The sequence below is a fragment of the Lonchura striata genome, chromosome 6, assembly GCF_046129695.1.
Source record: "Lonchura striata isolate bLonStr1 chromosome 6, bLonStr1.mat, whole genome shotgun sequence".
In the NCBI taxonomy this organism is placed as follows: domain Eukaryota; kingdom Metazoa; phylum Chordata; class Aves; order Passeriformes; family Estrildidae; genus Lonchura; species Lonchura striata.
Genome location: NC_134608.1, coordinates 34386501 through 34408656, shown reverse-complemented (window position 1 = coordinate 34408656; position 22156 = coordinate 34386501). Strand labels below are relative to the sequence as shown.

Here is a 22156-nt window from a genome sequence, read left to right as displayed (position 1 = left end):
TACTGAAATGCTTCAAGGATTCCCTTTGTAATGTGTAATTACTCTCAGATACACAGTTCAGTGTCTATTGGAGCTGCTGTTCTGACTAATTTTAATGCAGTTAAAGCCATTTGTGGATCAAAGAAATTTATGCAGATGAAATTTTAAAGCTAGTGTAAAGAACAAGTTAATAGCCTCTAACACATCAGGTACTTAAAAATCCTGTACTTGGTACCTCTGAACTTGGATTTTACCTCTCATACCCAGAGGACTTTGAAGCATATTTCTTACTGTCTGTTACCTCTTCTGAGATTTCAGAGGTGTCTCATTAAAGCTGGTGTTCAAGCCTATTAAATACATGAATGCAGCTTCTAATGATGCATCTCATTTAGGTAAGCTGACACCAGGAACTGGCAGGGATCATTGCTGCCCTGGTTCCTCAGTGCCTGGGGTAGTGAAAGCCACCTGGAGAAGTGCAGGATAATACCTTCTGTGTTGGAAGATACTAGCAAAGTATCTTGAAAAGGCTGCTGACTTCCAGGGGCACACCAACCTTGTCACCTTCTCACCCTGCCAGCTCCCCTCCCTCCCTCCTGAAAAGTGCATCCTCAGCTCCAGGAGATTGCAAATCTGTCCTTGAGCTCTCAGTCTCTCCAACCAGTTAATTATTAATCATCACAATATCCCTTGTGTCAAGCATCTGAACTGCCCATGAAGCATGGAGAGCTGTTTTATCACTCGAGTCAGAAAGCTTTAGTGTTCTGCCACTCATTATTGTAAAGCTGTTCTGTCAAAGAGCTTAAGCACCCAGAAGTGATGGCTATCTCACTGGTGCCCACCCTGGATGATCTGGTACTAGCAGGGGCAACAAATGTGCAAACTGGGAAAACACAAGAGAAAGTTAAGCATCTTTCATGGGTCTGGCAACAGAACTGGTGCTGTACCATTGCATGGGATGAGAACTGTAATGCTACTGCAGCTACAGGTATATTGCCCATTATGAACACCTACCTACTAGGAACATACCTCAATATTTCTAATCTGCTGGGCTATTAAATCCTGGGTAGCACAACTGTTTGTCCGTGACTATTGGCTGGATGTTGTGCTCTCTGTGGTATGCTGCTGCTTGTCATTGCTTAGAATCAGGGACACACTTGAGGTTGTATGGAGCTCTAGGACTTCCCTGTGCTCTTATTCAGCTTCTGTGCTATTCTAAAAGAGGGACTGAGAAGAGACAGACCAAAGAGTTGGCATGGAAGAAGAAAATCACTGAACTGGTCTCAAGGCACTTATTATTTGGAATATTCAGATATGTGAACCTGACACCAAACTCCTTCTAGCTGGGACAATTCTAGTGGAAATGGAATAGCACCAGCACTTTTTTTCTGTTTGAGGCAATATTCCACTTTCCTGCTACCATTTGAAATCCTGCAGTGGGAATCCTTGAGTGTTGCAGGTAAGTGAACCCATTAAGACAGGATGATTGATATACATGACTTAAATTGTGCTCCTTAGGATCCCTAGGACATGATTTGCTCCTCAGATACCTCTGTGTTCCCTTCTGCCCGTCCTTCTGTCTCAGGATGTCTTCATGCAGAGTGAAAGAAATTCTAGTGGGTCTGCTATACATAATATGATGGGATGCTTTTTTGTCTGAGTAAATTAATGGTAAGTTATCAATAATTAGCACAGCAAAGGTCAAACTCACTCTTCCTTAATTCTTTTCTAAGATACTATGTAGAAGACCAACTCTTATTTACATGGGATAATAGATGGAATTTTTTTTCCTCCTTTCAAGACAAACATAACATTGTGTTCAATGACACTACAATGTTTTGTGGAAAGTACAAGTGCTTTGAACATGTGGGAATTAAAAAGCTCTAAACAGATTGTTTCATGCTGCCAACAAAGCATGTCCTTGGACTCCAGCCAAGAACAACCAAACCTTAATTTTGAGTAAAACATTGGATGTTGAGAAAGAGAAATACCCAAACTTTAGTCCTGGTTCCCATCTCAATTGCATTTCTAGCAAGCCACTTCAATCTCTTTGCCTTGAGTCATCTCACCTGTAGGATACCCTGTTTATGGGATGCTTAGGTGTTTAAAACTCTGACTGCTTTTTGGCACCTGGGATGTAGCTTCTCGGGTGGATGTGATTCCCATAGGAATGGGAGGCAGCAGCAGGATTTCTGGATAGTGAGCTGAGGGGCAGCAGCCCTGCAGCCTGCTGGCTGCCTGACCTGTGTCAGGTGAGAACATGCTCTCCTGCTCCATCCCTCCTGCTTGCCCTGGCAACTGTTCCTGGCCTTCCAGGGGATGGTGGTCCCAATCCCTTCTTACCAGAGCCTGCCTGGTGAGCTTGGGGGATTTTCTGAAGCAGTCACCCACCACACCTGCTTCTGGCCTGGCCTTTACAGCCCTCTGACCACAGACAGCAGATGAAGTATTTAGAGACAGCTGCTATTTCTGTCATTAGCATCCAGACTTCCTAGGAGAAAACTGCTGAAATCTGTGACAGCTGAAATCTGAGTCAGAGGAAGCTTTTTCCTTCAGCATGTACAAAAGGAAGGGGAGAGTGGGGGAGGGAAACACAGAGCTCAATTTGCTATTCATTTGGTTCTGTCAGGAAAGCCCAGGCAAATCAAGATGATGGTGTGTAAATTGCAAACACGCAGGTTGCAGCATGGTGGGTGTTGTTCAAGGGATGGAAGATGCAGAAGAGGTGGGTAAGAAAACAGTGTAGCATGAGGGGGCTGTGTGCTGTGCTTCGTGACAGGATACATTAGCTCCCCCTGAGCAGTTCTGTGCTCTGGACCTTGTAGATGGTACTTGACAATTTAAAGCAAATGTATCTCCATGCTGTGTTGCTGTGCCAGGGGGTGGAACAGGATACCCAAGGGATCTGCTTAGCCTTTTCCACTCCAGGGCATGATCCTTTCTCAGTCTTCTCCAGTGTACTTGCCATTATTTCCCTGAAGAAGGAAAAGGCTGTTATTCCCATTCTGCAGCTGAGGCACTAGCTTGCAGAGGCTGGCTTGTCTGATGATAGGACATGAGGAATGGAATGAAGCTGTGTCAGAAATTCAGACTGGACAGTAAGAAAAAGGTTTTCACTGAGAGGGTGATTGGCTGCTGGAAGAAGCTCCTCAGGGAAGTGGTGACAGCACCAGTCTTGCATGGTTCAAGGAGCATCTGGACAATATTTTTAGTCATTATAGTTTTGTTTTAGGTAGTCCTGAGAGATGCAAGGACTTGAACTTCATGATCCATATGTGTCCCCTCTAATCTGAGATATTCTATGACTCTGTGATTAGGTAAATTGTTGTGCAGTCTCCTTGGGTTTTGATGTGGAGTTAGGATTGTGAGACTATTCTTATTCTTCTGTAGATGTGGCTGCTGAAAATGGTCTGATTTCTTTTTAAGGACTGTGATAGATATTTCAAATCAAAGTGTTTTATTGAGGCTTCCCAGTTTACCTGTGATCTCCTTTGACAGAGTTCAGATAGCTTCCAGCACTGAAGGGAACTGTGGGTCAGAAGCACTTTTCTAGCACTCAGTCTTTTCAAAATGAAAGTGCAGACCCTCTGTTGTTATCATGATTTCCCATTTGAAAGAAAACTCCTAAGATGTAATGTCGTACTGTGCCAACAGGATCAGAGATGGTTCTTTCCAAACCAATTAATTCACAGAACATCTCTGGTAATACAATTCAAGGATCTTTCTGAAAAGGTGTCACTTAGTAAATGGGTAAATGAGCCAGAGCATGAACAATTAGTGCTCCCTCTTTTTCCCCATGTCTCTGTATAAGCTTTGGACAGAGATAGGAGGAGGTAAAGAAGAAAACAGTCCCAGTTCTCCCCAGAGACTTGACAACAGGATTACATTTATGTTAATCCACCAAAATTTATCCTCTGCTTTAGAAATAAAAACAATCGCTCCAGACAAGCCTGAAGTCTTTATGCTGACCTGTTTACACAGGTTATAATTTGGTTTGATGGCCAGTAGATTTGAAAATATTCTTGTTTAACTTGGTACTGGACAAAATAAAACGCTACCTAGGATTTTGGGGGGTATAAGAACACTGGGTTTACAGGAGGTGATGTGGTTCAACACTGCATACACATATATGCTCTGGGGACAGCTTGACAGACTGCAGGCTTTTGGAAAGAACTAGTCTAGCAAAAGAGTGGGGGGATGGGGAGAAAGCATCTGCCAATAAATAGATGGATAAAGATGTTCCTTGCTGCTTTTAAGGAGCACCAATCATCTTTATAACTTTGACAGGTGGCAGTGGGGCAGGAGGGGAGGAAAAGATTCAGAGAATTGTGTGGGTGGTGAAGAAATTAATCCTAATGAATTGGAAGAGTAAATCCACAGTGGGCAGAAAGCTTTGGATTTCTGCCCTGCTGGATATGAATAAATAGAAGAGAATCCCTTTTGCACGCAAGAGCTAATTGGGCAATTACAGCGTAATCTCAAAATCTTTGCTTAAATTTTATTCTGACTACCAAAGTGTGAGGCAGATTCTCTCCCACAGGTTCATAAGGCTTGACCAGTCAGGCAGGTGAAAGCTCATCTTTGAAGCACCTTCCCTCCTTGTATTTCCAAGGTTTCCTTTCCATGTTTTTACTCTTATTCACAGAAACCCAAACATAAGAGTGGCCAGACTGTTTCATTAGATCCATCTAATCCAATTTCATTATTCTTCCCTCAATGCCTGCTTATGGCTATGATTGGGAGATGGAGCAGCACAAGCATATATGACACTTCCTTCTAATACATTGACACAAATTTAGCTCTGGGGCTGAGCTTTACTTCTGCTTCTTTACTAGGCCTCAATGGCTCTTTCTTCCATTTAGTTTTCCTGAGCAAATGTAGCCTTCTGTATCAACAGCCCTTGCTGGTAGCTTGTAGGTGTACTACCTAATGCTGAAAAGCTAAGACTTCTTCTGATTTCCTCACTCCTCTTACTTCTACAAAAATAAAAGTGAGAGGTTCCAGCATGGGAATTTTACCAGGTTTTTTTTTTGTGGTTTTGTTTTTTTTTTTTTTTTTTTTTTTCTGGAAATAAGAAAACTCTGTTGGAAAGATTGAATTAATTTTTTCTGCAACTTTGGTTGTCAGGTTTGAACTCTCCTTTTATGGCTTTGCCATCACTTGGCCCTAAAGTCTTGTCTTTTGACCTGTTAAAGGAAGGATTGAAGAAATGTTACTGGAGAGGTTATTTTTTTGGTCTGTCTAGACGCTAAAAGTTAAAATATTTTCATCTACCCTTGAATGGACAAGGACTTGAGACAACTTGAGTGAAAAATTACCAATAAGAGTGCTGTCTGCAGTGCTCTCTGCTGGACACTCAGGTTCTCCCACTCCTAATTTGTGTGTTCATGATGTCTAAATATTATGACTGCACTTGAAGTAAGACTTGAGTGCCACAATGTCAAGCAGTTCTACATGCTGATGAAACAGAGCATCTGAATGCTTCAAAAATCTTGGCTATTCTAAGGCTTTAAAACCCAAGACTGATTCCTGTTTACTTGAAGCATCTTCCAAAGGCTCTCTTGTGACATGAATCATGTTATTCTCCATCCCCTCTCTCTGCTGAACCTAGCTAGCATTCTTTCTTTCACAAGTGTTTTTCTTTAGGACTGGCACCAGCAGAACAATTCAGCACCAGGCTGGTCTTGCTCACATCCGTTCTGTGGTGCCATCTGATCAAACAGATGAGGAGTATGTGCCTTGCTAGGACTGAGCTAGAAGGGAGAGCAGAGAAGGTATTTGCAAACATGGGTGCACAAACCCCATGGTATTAGTGTTCAAGTGAGGTAGAAACTATGGCTACATAATTACACAAAATAGAAATGAAGCTCATGTCACAGTAGGTTGTCTTTTTTTTACAAAGAGAGAGGAAGAAATGTGCATTGCTGGCTATTTTTCTCTATCCAGCACTGTTTTCATATTTGGTTACCTGGACATTGCTGCTGCAGGGTAGCAAACCAAGCTGTGTGTTTACTCTTGTTGTTTACCATGTATAAATGCACTTTGGAGGATAAAGTAAGCTGAGAGGTAAAAGATTTGCATCTTCTGTAGTTTACTTGCTGAAGAAGGCTGCCTTCTGAGCAGGTTAATTATTGCCACAGAAAGCAAAGGCATTCCTAGGGATTCAGCAGCACACTTGTGTAAGTCACCATGTTCTGCAAGAGGATGATTAGGAAAAAATTGTTTCTATAAGGAGTTCTGCCAAGGACCAGTCTGCAGTGCTGCACCTTAGGTGCAATACTGGGCTTGTTTCTAGGCTTGATTACTAAAGTAGCATATGTGAAAGGAGACTGATTATTGGCTTTGTGCAGTGTCTTGGGCATGTTTGCATATTGCTAGCCAGCCACCTGATGGAAAGCAGAGGGTTAAAACACTGCTGTTCTCTAAGGCTTTGCTGTACACATACAGACTGTATTTACGTTTGCACATGTGGTGCATGAGCAAGTATGTCCTGTTTGCTTGTGGAGTTTTCTCGATGTTCACTTGTGGAAGGAGGTAATACTCTCCTGCTTACAATGTGCTGGTGTTTGCCTTGTCCTGCTGTTGGTGATTCATTTGTGATACCAATAATGAGCCTCGGCCTTGAACCAAGATTCCATCATATTTTACAAAGACAATTTGTAAATAGGAGCCAGAGCAAGAGTTCTGGCTCCAAAGAGATTACAAGCTACTTCTCATCTAAATCTGATAGGAAGCATGTGAAGAGAGATTGGTTTATAAACTCCATCTGGCAACACTAGCCCTTCCTGAGATCTCCCAGTCATGCAAGCAGTCTTTTGGTCACGATGCCCAGTTTTTATTATTTTGTAGATCTTATCCCTTTGTGGTCTCTTCTAGTAAGAGAAGCTAAACAAGATTATTGTCGTGTTAAAGGGGATCACAGTAAAAAGAATTACAAAAATACTACTGAACTCATACTTCATAGAACAAATGGAACTTTCACATAAGATGAAATATATCAGGCTGGGCTGCTGATCTTATTTGTTTGAGGAATCTATTTGTCTCTTGCATACATCCATCTAACTCGGGTGAAGGCAGATATATGGAGTGGGAATGTATGGTCTCAGACCTATCCATTCATCACCTGCATGACTTTCATTGCTAGAGTGTCCTGATTACTTCCCTGCTAGATAGGAATAAATTTTTTTTTCCTTCTTTGTTTACTGGATAATTAGCTTAATTTATGGCTTTATGACCATTTGTATTCCTTAGCTTGCATGAGTGAACTTACAGAAAAGTAACTCAAGGGAACTGAAATACACATGTGCTATAAAATACCCTTAACCACGTATGATAGTCATGTTTGTATCAAAGCTGAGACCAACTGCATGGGATTTTGTCATTGTTCTGTGTTGCCCTAATTCTTAAGATTTTCTAAAGCCTTCTGAGTTTACATTCTTGTAGAGAACTTTCTCACACAACTTTCTGTAAACAATCTATTGTTTTGCATTCCTCTATGGGGCGGAGAAATTTGATGTACTAGTAGTTTGTCCAATGTCATTGGAGAGGTGGCACATTCACCCTCCAATCCACTGTCACCTTTGGAAAAGTATAAATGCTGGAGTCAGAAAATAAACTTCCTCTTTTTCACCTTTGCAATAGCACTGGCTCGCCTCATGCTTTCACGTGTCCTGTAGTGACAGTTCTGCACTATGGATCACTCGGGAAAGAAGGTGATGACTGTTTTAGGTCTCTGGTTCTCGGAGAAGAATTTCAGGGTCAGTATGGATTAGGAGTTGTGTATAGTGTCCTATTACTGTGCTCTTATTTTAGATAGTAATCAAAATGGGGGTATGCTTGGAGTGTTCTTCTTCACCTCCAGATATAAGTTGCAATCTGCTTTTGAGAAAACTGACAATGGACCCCCTCCAAAGGCCAAATAAGGCTTTGTTTTTCTGCAATAGGTATCTAGGCATCTAGAAGGGCCCAGATATCATAGAATACTTTCTTCTTAGAAAGGCCAGTCTATGGTGACAGCTTAATCTGAAGGCAGAGGTCTTTAATATTAGAGGTGATATTTTTGATATCACCTCTTTGATATTAGAGGTGAGGCATCACAGTGCTTACCTCTTTCTCCTACATCAGCCTGGCCACAGTTCAGATTAGATGCCTGCTCTGCATGCAGGAGAAATATTTGGCAGCTTTCTGAGGGATCTGGCAGACAATTCCATTTGCACTCCATGGTACAAATATACAACCCTTTCTCTTTTCACTGAAGCAAACGAGAGCCAAGATGTAGTTGCTGTATCTAATGGATTTTTATAGAAATAAATACTGATGGAGGTGGGGAGGAAGAGACAGAGGGAGGAATATTCCCAGAGAAACTTGTTACATAAAGCAAATTATCCTCTTTGGTCTTATTAAAATATTTCCTTATCATCTTCTTTCTCCTTCAATTCCCAATCTTCCTGGGTACATTTCAGATGTGGAGATGCAAGATGTAAAATGCAAATCCATGAAGGAAGCAGTTGTCTGAATCTCTTGGGTCATTTCAGATCTGTTTCTAGATGTATGCAACATACAGCAGACTAGCACAGAAGATTTGCTTTAATACAAGTGTAAAATCACTATTGTGCCCAGAAGAAAGGAAATATGTAGGGCAGCCTGAATGCTAGTCCAACACATGCTGTGCTGTTTATGAGGTGGGGGTTAAGAGAAGAAAGAAAGGACAACTTAATGTCTTCCAAAGAACCTTCACTGTCAGGTTTGTGCCTCTCACTGTGCAAAGGTGTCTGTGACCCTTGGGAGAAGCAAGCACAGAGGCTGTCCCTTTGAAGGGACAAACACCTGCACTTTAATCTGAAGTTGTTTGCACACAAAAGAGTATCTTCATAGACCGAACGCTGATGATTCTTTGCTAGGCACTGCTCCTACAGCCATTATTGTCTTTCAGCAAGGGATGGGTATTAAATGCATTTGGAACTGAACATCCAGTGCTGCTCATTAAACAAAGACAGAGGGAATTCTTGGGAAAAAAAAACCTACAAAAAACAAACCTCCCCACCCAAACTAAAGCAGAGTACATGACATCAGAGTTGTTAAGATGCTCCCACAGCATTTTAATTTGTTCCTAGCCACAGTGGCATGCTGCACATATTAATAACTCTGTTGCATCTTCATATGGGGGGAGCAAAAGTATCCTTAAAACACTTTGTCAGCATCCAATAGGTAAATGCCAACAATAGGCTACTCATTTCCTAAGCTATTCGTGTTTACTATCTTTGGTCATTTTAAATAGTGTTACAATCACTCAGCATAGAAGCTCTTGGATCATGGATTATAAAATTTTCTGTCTGAACTTCTCTGGTGTTTTTGTATCAGTTTTGTGCCTTGTAAACGATAATTATTCCAACAACCCATTTTGGTATTGAGCTAGATTATACAGTTACCCCTTCCTGAGCCAGTTCCTTTCTCAATGAAATGTTTCCTTGCTTTACTGTTTGGCTTTTTTTCCTTCTTCAGACCAACAGAAGTAGGTTTTCAGAGAACATGTGCTTGAATCTCCATGGCAAAGCAGCATTTTATCATTGCTATATGCAGGTTCTTTGTTTTCTGTTTTATCCCTTAAAGTCTAATCTGGAGCTATCACTGCAATGCGATTCCTCAGTAGCTGTGCTGGAAGAGCAGAGAGCAGACAATCAGGCAAAAATGCACTCATATCCATTTACTTGTATGAAGTGCAGAGAGATGAGACACTGTATGACATTGGCACTGTATTTGAAGACTTTTATCCAAGACAGGACAAACACTGTAGGGAAAAAGGACAGGTTATTAGCTGCAGGAATCTGTATTTCCCAGTATTTTTCTAAGCTAAGCTGGTTAGGCACCGTGCCAGCCAGGCAAGGGCCCTGGAACCTCTCCAGGAAAAAACCTCAGCTCACATTGTGAAAGGGTTTCCCCCATCTATGCTGCAGAATAGATTCTCTTCTCAGAAGCTTGGGGACAAATATTGATTTTTCTTTTGCAATAGCAAACTATTGTTAGTGGCATGCAGTCAATATATCTCATGGACACTGTGGGGTATTTTGAATGTGTGCCACCAAAGCCAGCATGGAGTATAGATTGCTTAGTGCAAATAGGCCCTACCCTGCTCTTTTCTGATCTCTTGGCTCACAGAACAAGCACAACTGGTTTTGGTAAGTGAATAGGAATGAGACTGAGTTAGAATCTACATGCCTATACAACATACATTTTTGATTCTATACAATCCTTGCACAAAGAGAAAATCTAGGGAATCTTACATTCTTTTTTTTACTTTCCTGTAAGGATCCATATTCACCTGTGGGTAGGTTTAACTCCTGCCTATGAGATGCTAATGCTGCCATTAAGAATTGCTAGGGTAAGTCCAACTTTGTGGATCTTAATTCTTATTGGGGAGTCCCTTTACCTGAGTCTGGAGCTCACACTGTATTGGAATGGGAAGGTCTTCCATACAGACTGCTGATAATTATGGTATTAAATACTTCAGGGTAACTGGGAATTGGATAAAGAATTTGGAAGATCAGAGTTTTGAATGTGAATGTAGTATCATGCTACTGAAATTTCAGTTTTGACCTGGTCTGGAGTAAATCTGTGGTATATCCATAGCAGAGCAGGCAATCCCTATCAAATTCTTGTTTTGCATCCTAGCTATGGAACTATCCTTTAACAGTTTGTCTGTTGATTTTCAAATATGCTTCTACCTCCTGTTTGAACCCAAGATTTTTTTCTCTCTGTTCTTTTTTTTTTTTTGGGCAATAAATTTATTTATTTTAATATTTGTGTGCCTTTCCTTTAATTTTTTTTTTTTTCTACTGAGGATGTCAGCTTTTGTCTAATAATTGTACTTCTGCCAGCTTACATATTTCTTTGAAGTTGTTTCCTGTCTACCTTGGGTCTCTACACAGCAGGTTGAAAACAAAAAAAAAGCTTTAAGTGCATGCAGCTGGTCAACATTTTCAAGGCCGTATGTGTCACAAGAAGGGCTTTATTGTTAGTCCATTGCATCCCATTCTTTCAGGCTGGTCACAGCCTAGAAATTTTGGAGATGATTCTTCCTTCATCTGCCACTGACTAGATATGGTTAGGAGAAAAGGCAGAATTATCTTGATAGATAATCAAGATTTATGAAATGAAATGAAGATTGAATATGTTTGTCTGGATCGCCTGACAGGTGTGAGCCGCTGTCAGAGGATAACAGAAAACAAAACACCATTCAGGAAAAAGAGTGAGCTCCCTAGTCGACCAAGCCATCAAGCCTTGTTAACAGACAAGCAGACTTTTTCGTCATAGGTATTAATTTTCTCCCTTTAGGCTCTGAAGGCTGTGGCTATGAATTGGGTCCTGATGAGTAATACTTCATTCCTGAAGTACTTATGAATGGAAACAGCATGGTGAAGGGTGTTTGAAACCATACTCGAGCTTGAAATAGATTAGTGTTTTGCATGTTCTCATCAGAAACCCAAGAAGAGATACAAGAAATCTGCCTCAGGTGGTCAGGCATGGACTGTTGGTGTGCCTGGATTAACCAAAAAGTAGGTATTTGTGTTTGCCCAGGCAGGAACATTCCAAAGGAGGGCAAGTCAATAAGGAAGAATCAGTGTCATATTAGCATTTTGCTATCCTGGAAGAGAAATTCAGGAACCTGAGCGGGGATCTAGACAAGCCTTTGGAAGAAAAGTCTTAGCTGCTGGTTTATTTGATGGCATAAATCTCTCACTCTCTTCTCCTGGGTAGTTTACATGTGCATGCATCACTTTGATGGAGAAGCTATGGCTGTTGATTAGGGTGTTCATCTTGGATTTGAAAGACTAAAGTTCAAATTTCTGCTAATAATCTACCAGAGTAGAGATGAACTATGCTTTTCAGCACAATTTTTGAGGGATATGGTACAGCTGCTTGTCAATCAGCTGTTCTGTAGGGGACTTGGGGCACGTTAACTGCAGCCCAATACTCTGAACAAAGCAGATGCTTTGGCTTAGGCAGGACTGATGTGTCAAGTGGAGTGTTTGCAAAGGATGCACTAAATTAGTGTTTTCTCTCTGTACTGCTGGATATCAGCATGGAGTTAGCCTCTTTGGAGAGAAACACTGCTACAGGTCCACAGAAGACAGCAAAGGATCCTTACCAACAAGGAAAAGGAGATGTTAGTGTTTCTTGGTCTGAGCAAGGCCGCAGCATTACTCCACATCTGAAAAATCATTTAACAGCCCTACCTGTTGCTACAGTTCTGGGTTACATCCTTTCTGCAAGATGAAGGACAGAGAGCCCTAAGGCTATATTGCTGACCCTACCAGATATATCAGGGTCAATCTAGTTCCAGAGCCAAGGCATCTGCACTTCAAACAGCTCCTGATGACCTCCTGTCCAAGCTGTTTGGTATTTATCTCCCTTGCATTTTTTTTTTTAAGCTCATCTGAATCCTCTTTGATGGGAAGCCTACTTATTGACAGTCTGGGCTGAGGGCTCACAATGCAGATAGGTGTCTGCATCTGAAATACACTCAGCCAAGAATATCAACAGCCTCCTTGACATTAGTGGAGCAAAACAGTTCAGACCATTCAATACTCTGTCTTGCACAGGAACACTAAGGCTTTCTCAATATCTGGCTTTGAGTCATACAAATGTTTTCTTGTTCTTTTTTTTGCTGCCAGGAATCTTCTAAGCACTTAGTCAAAGTGTCTCTTCTTTTTAAACTGAGTATGTTGCTCCTACTTGAATCTTTTGTATCATTCTTAAGAAGTATTCTCCCATAATTCATGTCAACCCTTCAAATGTTTGCAGATTTGTCATTTGCAGTCATTGCTTTGCCAAGCTAATAGTGCTTCTAAAGGAATTCTTATATGTCAGTCTTGCCCCTTCCCTGATCATTTTGCCGCTGTTCTTTTTAAATACCTCTCAATTTGTCATTGTGAATGCATCTAAGGCAAAGGTATTATTACTTCCTTAAGTTTCTAACACATGTGAGTTTCTCAGGCACCTTCTATGAGTGAATATATTTCAGTGTAATCCTGCAAATGGATGCACTTTTTTTCTGGCTTCATATGCTTGAGTTGAAGAGTTTCATAAGAATTGTCCAAACTAAGGAGATACAGCATGTAAAGGAGTGTGCAATAGCATAGATAATCCTTCTTCAGGGCTGCTTATAAGATTATTGTGTGGGACAGGCTCTTGGCACTGGCACCTGCTCCAGCAACCCCCGCTCAGTGAGTCCTGTTTGATGTCCCCAGTCCCACCTTGGCTCGCTGAGCTGACTCCTTCAGGCACAGTAATGAAGTTTAGGGGAAGAGGTGGAGGTTGGAAAAATGGCATATTGCTTCTTGTATGCTGTAAACAGTCTGATATAAATACCATGTTTGATACACAGACAGCCAAGATGGGCCATTAGTGTTATGACTGGTGTGACAAACCCATGGGCTGGCTTTGTGTGAACCTACAAGCAGAGGAGACAGGGATGGTCATTCTGAAGGGACAGAAATAGGTGTTTATTTTAGCCAGCAAGGATGTCTCTGTTCGTAAGGCAGGTTCTCACCCAAGCACTGAAACGTGTGTTGGATGAGTGTTGGCTCTCCTCAACAAGAGAACTGTATTTAATGCAGAGCACAGCGGGTCAGCTGCCTTCCAAATAGCAGCTTCAGATGTGCATGCCTTGAGGCCAAGGATACACAGCAGTAAACTTGTAAACACCTCACAGATGTAGCTGCAGGAAGGAAGCTCTTCTCAGGACAACACCTGCCAGCAGCATAACAGGGTAGAAAGTGTAAACAGTAATGGAGAAAGTAGAAAATGGTAAGAGACTTCAAGAAATACCAGTATACTGAGCTAGAACTGTGCCTACCATTTATAGGATGAGGGTGTAAGTGGAAATGCTGGAGGCATCCCATTGTCAAAGCTAAATCTATCTTGTGACTTTTAATTAAAATATTCTGAATACACACAAAAGTTAACTTGTGAAATGTTTACTGTTTTCTTTCCACAGCAGGATTAATATTTTCTTCTGTCCTCATATTCTTCCACTAAAATCGCATTGCGTCACAACATTGAAGCATAAGTAGATTTCCAATCTCTCTCAGCAGCAGCATCAGTTTTTAATCCACACACAGCATTTTAGAAGCCTCTGAAATAAGCTCTTTATGCTTCTTGATTGTAAAGGTTTTATTGTTGGCTCATGCATCAGGCAATTCAGATGCATATTATAATAATGTCTGAAAAGCCACAGTAAACTCTGAAGAAATTCTTCCTGAGGAGACAGCCAAGGGATGTATTTCGCCCAGCTGAGAAGAAAAGTTCCTTTGCAGAGCAGAACTTGACTGAAATAGAAGACTTGCTGAGACAGGGTTGGCTGCTGCAGTCCCACAGAGGCTTGTCCTCTCATTCCTCTCAAGGCTGCAGTTGAGCATCTTGCCTTGGGTCCCTTCTCCTAGTATCTGTGGGTTTGCATGAGGGAATATGTTTAGCAGTATCAGTTTTAAGTATCAGGCTGTTGTTTCCCAGGAAATTCCTGTTCTATTAGAGTGTTTTAACCTGAAGGGTGAAGAAGTATCTTTAGTAGAAGTTTCTTTCATTCAAAATGCAGCAGAGCAGAGGCAGTTGCATGCCAAAGGATGCCTTGTCTTTTTATTCTTTCTGTGACTCTGCTCCTCAGAAGTCTGTTCTTCAGCCAACCCGAGTATGAAGTGAGGGGCTTGAGTGGGGTTCTTGTGTCACCCTGTATCCCTGCCTTTTCAAAGCTGCAAGCTCTCTTGCTGCACTGAAGCTGCAGAGTTCTCAGTACTTGAGAATCCTCTCCTGGAAGAAACCTGTAATTCCTGAGCTTTAATCAGTTCTACCAGTCAGGTTATTTGCAAGCAGGCCAGTGACTACACCCTGGCAATTGTTTTCCTTGATATTTGAAAGTTATTGCCTACTACAACTGGATGCTGCACCTGTTTCTAAACACAGACCTCCTCACTGCAGCATCTTGTTTCTTTAACCCTGTCTGGAATTGTAGCTGAAAGTTAACATGCCTGACTTAAACAGGTGTTTTTGGCTGATTGGATTTGGAGTGACCTGATGGGCTTTCACACATGTCTTTGACATGCAGATTGATAGCTTTTGCCAACAGTGAAGAGGACCTGACACAGGAGATGATCCTCCAGCTGGGAAGAACCATGTTCTGTGTGTGCTGGAGTGCGGATCCACCCAGGTAGCTTTTCCCAGGTGTGAAGTAGCAAAGACAGGTCTGTGCCATCACTCCTCAATACTCTGTTAAGCTTTATTTAGTTGCTGTTCTGCTTACATTTATTTAAACCCTTTCCTACTTAATCTGTATTCACAGTAATATTAGGAAAACAGCATTTTAGACTTGATGAATATACGAGCCTTGGACTCCTGGAGAATGGAGTGTAAGAAACATGGGTCACAATGAAATGAGCTTGAGTCTCACTCAATTGCAAAAGAAAACTTGGTAATTGTAGCCATGCTGTAAAATTTGATGTCACCCCCCATTATAGTGAGTTTTTATCACTAGAGCTGCAGGGCAGAAGGGGTGAGCAGCAGAAGGACTGGGACATATTGCAGGACTGTGTGCATGCCTGGGGCTGTGGAACAGAAGTGAGCACTGCTGCAGTATGACTGAAGAGCCCTGGATCTGTAAGAAGCCCCCTGTCCTGCATGTCTGTAGTTGAAGCAAAGCTTCCTTCACCCCTACAAGCATTACTTGGGGAATAATCAATAATCTGTGATCTTTTATGCTCCCTCTCCTTCCACCTCTGTGGGCCCAAGATTCTGGATGTTGATTTAGAAAGATGTATTGGGGAAACAAGCTTTTCTGAAGCTGCTGGCTGTATGCTGTAAACAGCTGGGATTTTACTTGCTTGGTTTCCTGAAATGCCGTTCTCTAGCTTTCCCCTCCAGTTTTATCCTTTGTGCTCTCAAATTTCTGGATCAATGCATCTCAGGACATAATGCTGAGCTATTACTTTAATGTTCCCTAGCTGGTCTCCTGCATCAATCTGATGTTGCCTTTAAAAGACTGCCTTTTGTGATAAGATTTGACATTGCAGAGCATTCTCTTGGTGTTTGAGCTACAACTGAGCAGTGTATTTGTTAATGCACACAGTCCTTTGCATGTCTTCATGAGGCTGCTTAGGTAACTTGACTGCAGGGGCAAGCACTGTCCTGGGTGTCCTCCACTTGGATTTGCTGAGCCAAGGGTCTCTTCAGCAAGCCAGACCTCCCATCCTATAAAGAGGAGACATCCCTGTAAAGGGCCAAGTACAGTGTGTGACTTGGCCCTCAAGAAGGAAAGGATTAAAATCAAGCTCAGGTGGTAGGGCCTGAGTTATGGGACCTGTGTTGACACGAGTCTCTTAACATGCTCCTTGCTCCCTAAAAATGTCTAAATATAATTCTTTACTGTTTTTTTTTTCCTTTCTCCTAGAAGCAGAGCTCTGCCAGTAAACTTACAGGGGAAAGGAAATTATCCTTCTGAATTACATGCAGATGATGCTTTGAGAAGAGATACAGACAAGTTAGTTACTGTTTCATCATCTGCACCCATTCCTGGTCAAGGTGTCTCGGTCACAGGAGTGTGTGGTCATTCCTGGATGCCAGAGCCAAGCTCTCACGCCTGGAATGCTGGCTCAGGCATTGCTTGTGTGTGATACCTGCTGAAAAGTAGAGCTCTTGGCAAGGGTCTATCACACTGGGTACTCTGAGTTTGCAGCTATTTATTGAAATCAAATCTAATTAACAACTGGTGGATTTCTTTTCTGTATGTTTATACAGATCATAATGAAGGAAGTTTTAGCTTCTGATCAGTAGTGGATGGATCTGGTGGAGTAGAATATCTAGTCAGTATTGTGGTGATAAATGGAATACTGCTTAGTGTATTGGCTGCTCAGAGGAAGTATCAAGTGCTCAGAATATCTGAGATACTCATGAAAGAGGTCTTGTCTCCAGCGTCTGAGGAGTTGTTTAGTTAAACTGCTGAGCCCACTGATGCACGAAAGATTTTGGTGACACACCCTGGAAAGTAATGAAGTAGTTCTGAAGTAGGGAAGAGAGAGTTAGTGACAGAAACTTCAGTGTTATAGTACAGTATTAGTTGATAGCAGAAATTAGTGGTTACATGGATGGGCCTCTTCTATCTGGAGACTCATGTTTCTGGCATGAATTCCTGGGAACTCCTGCTCTGAAAACTCCCAGGATGATATAATCTGTGAATATCACATCATCTGCTTCTCCATTCTAGACCTAAAAGATGTATGTCAATATAATGAAGCTTTTTTTCTTTCTCTTCTGGAAAGTTAGGGCACGGTTCACAGGTAAGACTTTTACTTCTACCTCTGTGTGATGGATAAATGAAGTGAATAACAGAGAACTGACTCAGAGTATCCCCCAGAATCTAAACTATCTTACTGGTTATTCTGATCTCTGAACCAAACAAAGGAAAATCAGGGAAAATCTGAGTAAAACCTGAAAATTTTTGAATTCTACTTCAGCAGGGATCTTCATTAAAAGCTATTAACTGATACACTACAAACTAAATGCAGAGGTTCCTCTCCGGGTTTGAATTTTGAATTTTGGGCTATCTGCTGCTATTATGAAGTGCTTATAGCCAGATTAGCCTTCCTCCCTGCCTCTGTTATTATCTGAGCTGTTCTTTGTTGAAGATGGAAATGAGACAGAATGCTCCAAGTCCCTCTGTGTATGGTATGGGGCACAATTTTCCAGCAGCATGCAATGCAAGCATGAATCACAACTTCCTTTAAGATACTGATGCATTCTGTTCCCTGGCTCTTCATCTGACTGAACAGGCTGCCGATTTTTGTTTTTAATCTAAGCCATAACCAATTTATTCCAAAGATGAGTATTTGCTGACTGTTGCTGCTGTTCTTATGCTTAGAATTGCAAACCCCTTAGAAAACAAGGCCAGCTCGTGCATGTGTGTACAAACCTGGTTTCAAATCTGGCTTGGATTCTCTTTTCCAGCTCAGCAAGTGACTGACATGTTCACTTAGCATAGCTTCCTCTTAAGACAAGCTGGAGGCTGTGCCAAAGTGCTGTGAGGCATTCACTGTGAGTTCAGTCACACACTGGAGGCAGATTCTACAGCACCCTGGAGACAGGGGTGAGATGAGGACAGTACAGCCATGATTCAGAGCTGCCTTGCACCTTGGTCTTGCTACTAGGTCATACCAGTATTGTATCAATTGAACCAAGATGCAAATCAGACCCTGCTTCAATAACACCCTTCTGTGATTGAAATTATTTGAAAGTGCTAAATCAGGATAGCTTCTGTTCAGTTCAAATTCAGGTATGGTTGAGGTTGTTGCTCTTCAGTCCATATTAGCTAATTTAAATTAATTAATACTGAAAAAATACACCATTTAAATACAGAAATGTCCATGTGATGGTCATAATCTTGTAACACCTGGCATCAGCCAGAGAAACACTTTTGCTCCTCTCTTCTTTATATCTGGAGAAGCCTCCTCATCACTTGTACTTTCAGAGCTGTCCTGTGGCCTTGTCTCTCTGCTCCTGGAGTTGGGCAATATGTGTTGCAGGGTCTGAAATTCTGTGCTGCAAACAAGAGTGCTTGGGGCACAGGGCGGGCTTGTGATGTAAGGGTGCTCTGCATGTAATAGGTGGTCAGGTCTCAGAACATTAATAAGTAGTCAGTCAAGGAGAGGGTTTTTTTCTTGCTTGTTTGCTTATTTGTTCTTTGGATCCAACATAAATTTCATATGAAGAAAAATTATAGCTGCAAATGGCTTTCGGTGTAACTTCCTTGTTTGAAATACAAAGCCTGATGCAGATGAGGCTCTGCAGATAGCCCTGATTTTGATATCTGGTAAGAGAATTTTGATTTTAAAAGTCTCCCTTCTCTTCCTATTAGTTACTTGTCTAAGCAAAGCAGCTGGTGTGACCCGGGCATGTTTTGGTTGTATTGTTGCCCTAAGACAATAGCTCAGCCTGAGGGAAGAAGACAACATACTTCCCATATTATCTGGGACTTGTTTCAGTTGGACTTGAGAAACCAGTGTTTCTCTGAAGCTCACTGAGACTATTGGAGGAGTTAACCCATGAGTGCCCCTTCAGTGCAGACAACACTGAGCTGGACAGGTGTGTTGATCTCCTTGAGGGTAGGAAGGCTCTGCAGAGGGATCTAGACAGGTTGGATCAATGGGCTGTGGCAAATCATATGAAGGGCAGTAAGGTGAAATGCCAGGTCCTGCACTTTGGTCACAGCAGCCCCATGCAGTGCTTTAGGCTGAGGGATGAGGGACTGGAAAGCTGTCTGGCAGGAAAGGACCTGAGAGAGCTGGTCTGCAGCAGCTGAACATGAGCCAGAGTGTGCTCAGGTGGCCAAAAAGGCCAGTGGCATCCTGCAATAGTGTGGCCAGCAGGACCAGGGCAGTGATTGTGCCCCTGTACTCAGCACTGGTGAAGCCCTTCAAATCTTGTGTCCAGTTTTGGGCCCCTCACTACAAGAAAGGCAGGTGAGGTGTTGGAGCAGATCCAGAGAAGGGCAACAGAGCTGGTGAAGGGTCTGGAGCACAAGTCTGAGGAACAGCTGAAGGAACTGGGAGTGCATAGCCTGGAGAAAGTGAGGCTCAGGGGGGACCTGAATGCTCCTTACAACTATATGACAGGTGGCTGTAGTGAGATGAGGGTTGGTCTCTTCTCCCAGGCAACAACTGACAGGATGGAAATTACTTCAAGTTGTGTAAAGGGAGGTTCAGAAAGATATTAGGAAAAATGTCCTCACAGAAAGGGTTGTCAAGCATTGGAACAGACTGTATAAGGAAGTGGTGGAGTCACCATCTTTGGAAGTATTTTAAAAATTAATTCATATGGTATTGAGGACATGGTTTGGTGGTGCTAGGTTGGTGACTGGATTTGATGATCTTAGAGGTATTTTCCAGCCCTAAAGATTCTACAATTGTCTGAGGTGTGGGAGATTCGGGAACTGAACAGAGGGTTCTGTGTCCAGGGGAGCCAGGCTTTTGTCCCATGGTGTCATATCTGGCCTCCACCTCTGTCTTCTTCCCCAGTCAGAGTAGGGATATTCCTGCTGCAGAGAACTGCAACAGAGAACTGTGGGGAAGGGCAGCAGAAGGCAAGGGCACCTAAATACCAGGCATGGTGCTCAACCCAGAATTCACTGCTAATGTGCTGTTCCAACTGGCAGAGGCTGAGAGCTACCTGACCCTAAAAACAAGAGTTTGCATAATTCAAGTGAAGAAGTAACTGGAGATTACACAAGGTCTGCAGAAAGCAGTGGGCAGAGGTCCACCTGGGGTCAGGCAGTTTGCTGCCCTCCTGCAACAATACATCATTTGTGATAAAAACAAACTCGCAAAGAACAAGAAGTATTGCAGCCTTTTATGGAGGGAAATGGAACTGCTGTACTGCCAGAGGCAAGCATTTTTGGAGACATGGTTTAAGATATCAAGATTAGCCATACAATAAGTCAGGCCTGGGTCAAAGGCACTGTGTTCTTTCACAGTACTTTTTCTGCAAAACCACTAGCAGTGGTTTTGCAGAAAACATTTTCAGGTGATTTACAGAGCTACTGCAGTCATCACAAATACGTAAGCAAGTAGTGCAAGCACAGTAGTTGCAGTATGCCAGACCTTTTGGCTGCCTGACAGCAGAAGGGCTTTTATTCATACCATGGAAGCTCAGTGACACCAGACACAGGGAAGGTGCGGCTTATTCTGGTTCCACAAGAAGCTGCTACCAGACCCAGAAAACAATTTTAGTTTAATGAACCTGTCATGTCCTTGTACAGGAACAAGTGAACAGCACTCCTTTTCCTCACAGTGGTAGATTAAAACCAGAATTTAGTTGCTCTAAGTTACTAGAAGAAGTATCTTCATTGCACAGCAGCTGTAAGTGAACTGTAAATATACCAGTCATGGGCAGTTTCCTCAGTGCCTGAAAACATAATTTCTGTAGCAGTGCAGCTCCGCAGCTGACCTAATAAACACTGATGCTGAGTAGGGCTAATTATCTCCAATGCAGCATTGCCCTGGCGTGGCTGTACAGCTTCTTGCTCCAGAATTAGCTTATCTGGGACTTGTTTGGGTGTCTGCACTGTCCTTCACGGTGTGGTGGAAACAGGCCCTGCGCAGTGCTTGGCAGAGGAATGTCACACGCATGCACTGGACTGTAGTGTTTCTCTGCTCGAATGCAACGGGGGAATGCTGGGCTCCAGACAAAGGAGTCACTTAACAGCTCCTTTTGAAAAGGTCTCTGACCTATTGGGGCAACAAACTTCTGACTCTATGATCTCTTTGCCTGAAACCAAACTGATAATAAGTAGGGGTGCTGGGAAGTGATGTTACAAGGTGTGTGGAAAATAACTGGGGAGTTTCTTACTGAAGATTTTGAAGTTTAAATAAGGCGAGTGAATTGATAAAACTGACTCAGTGTCAGGTATTAGGTGAGAAGATAAATAATCACATATTCTGTAGCAGTTGGGTTTATGCAGTCCAGTTGTATCTTAATGCAGGTTAGTACCTTAGGTGGAAAGGGTTACACGAGCATTTTTTGGACAGCTAATCCAATTCAGCTGGATAAACAGAGTGCCCACTTCTGTTGGTCTGTAAGAGTCTCAATTTGTTTGTCTCAAGTTAATTTCAAAATCTCTTCTACTTAACATGAGCTGGGGAAATGGGAGATATACCAAGACCATGTGTTTCTTTTCCACTAATGCTTCCCATTGTGGCTTTTCTCTTACTGTAGTACTGGATAAACGAATACACCTCTACCTTGGGGATTGGTGTCTTCCACTCTGGCATTGAGATCTACGGCAGAGGTATGAAGTATTTCCCTTTTACTACCTGCAGAACATGGGGACAACTGTATGGCTAGTCTGATATGGAAAAGCACCCCAAACTTACAGCTTTTGGCAAGGAATGTTTTGAGGGATAAAAACTGAATATCCTCAGCCAATTCTCTTTTCAGTGTCCATTGTGGAGTCTAGGAGGAACTCATGCAGTTGTGTTATGAACCACACAGTCCTTCTTATGCAGCCTGTAACTGCAGCCTGTATAGCTTGTGCAGGTGTGTAGCAGGATGGCAGATGGGAGGAGCAATGCTGGAAAGCCATTCTGTAGTGAAGGAGTGGGATAGAGAATGGGAGAAATGAGGGAGGGGGGAAAAGAGGTAG

General features: G+C 42.3%; 1 protein-coding gene across 1 annotated transcript in view; it reads left to right on the top strand.

Annotated features, from left to right (window-relative positions):
• The window catches only part of LOC110476077 (deubiquitinase DESI2), a 50017-nt gene that overhangs the window by 10089 nt on the left and 17772 nt on the right, over positions 1–22156 (top strand). Inside the window, exon 2 of the mRNA XM_021540749.2 lies at positions 21730–21802. Within this exon, the coding sequence (XP_021396424.1) occupies positions 21730–21802 (73 nt within the window). The remainder of the gene's footprint in view (positions 1–21729; positions 21803–22156) is intronic.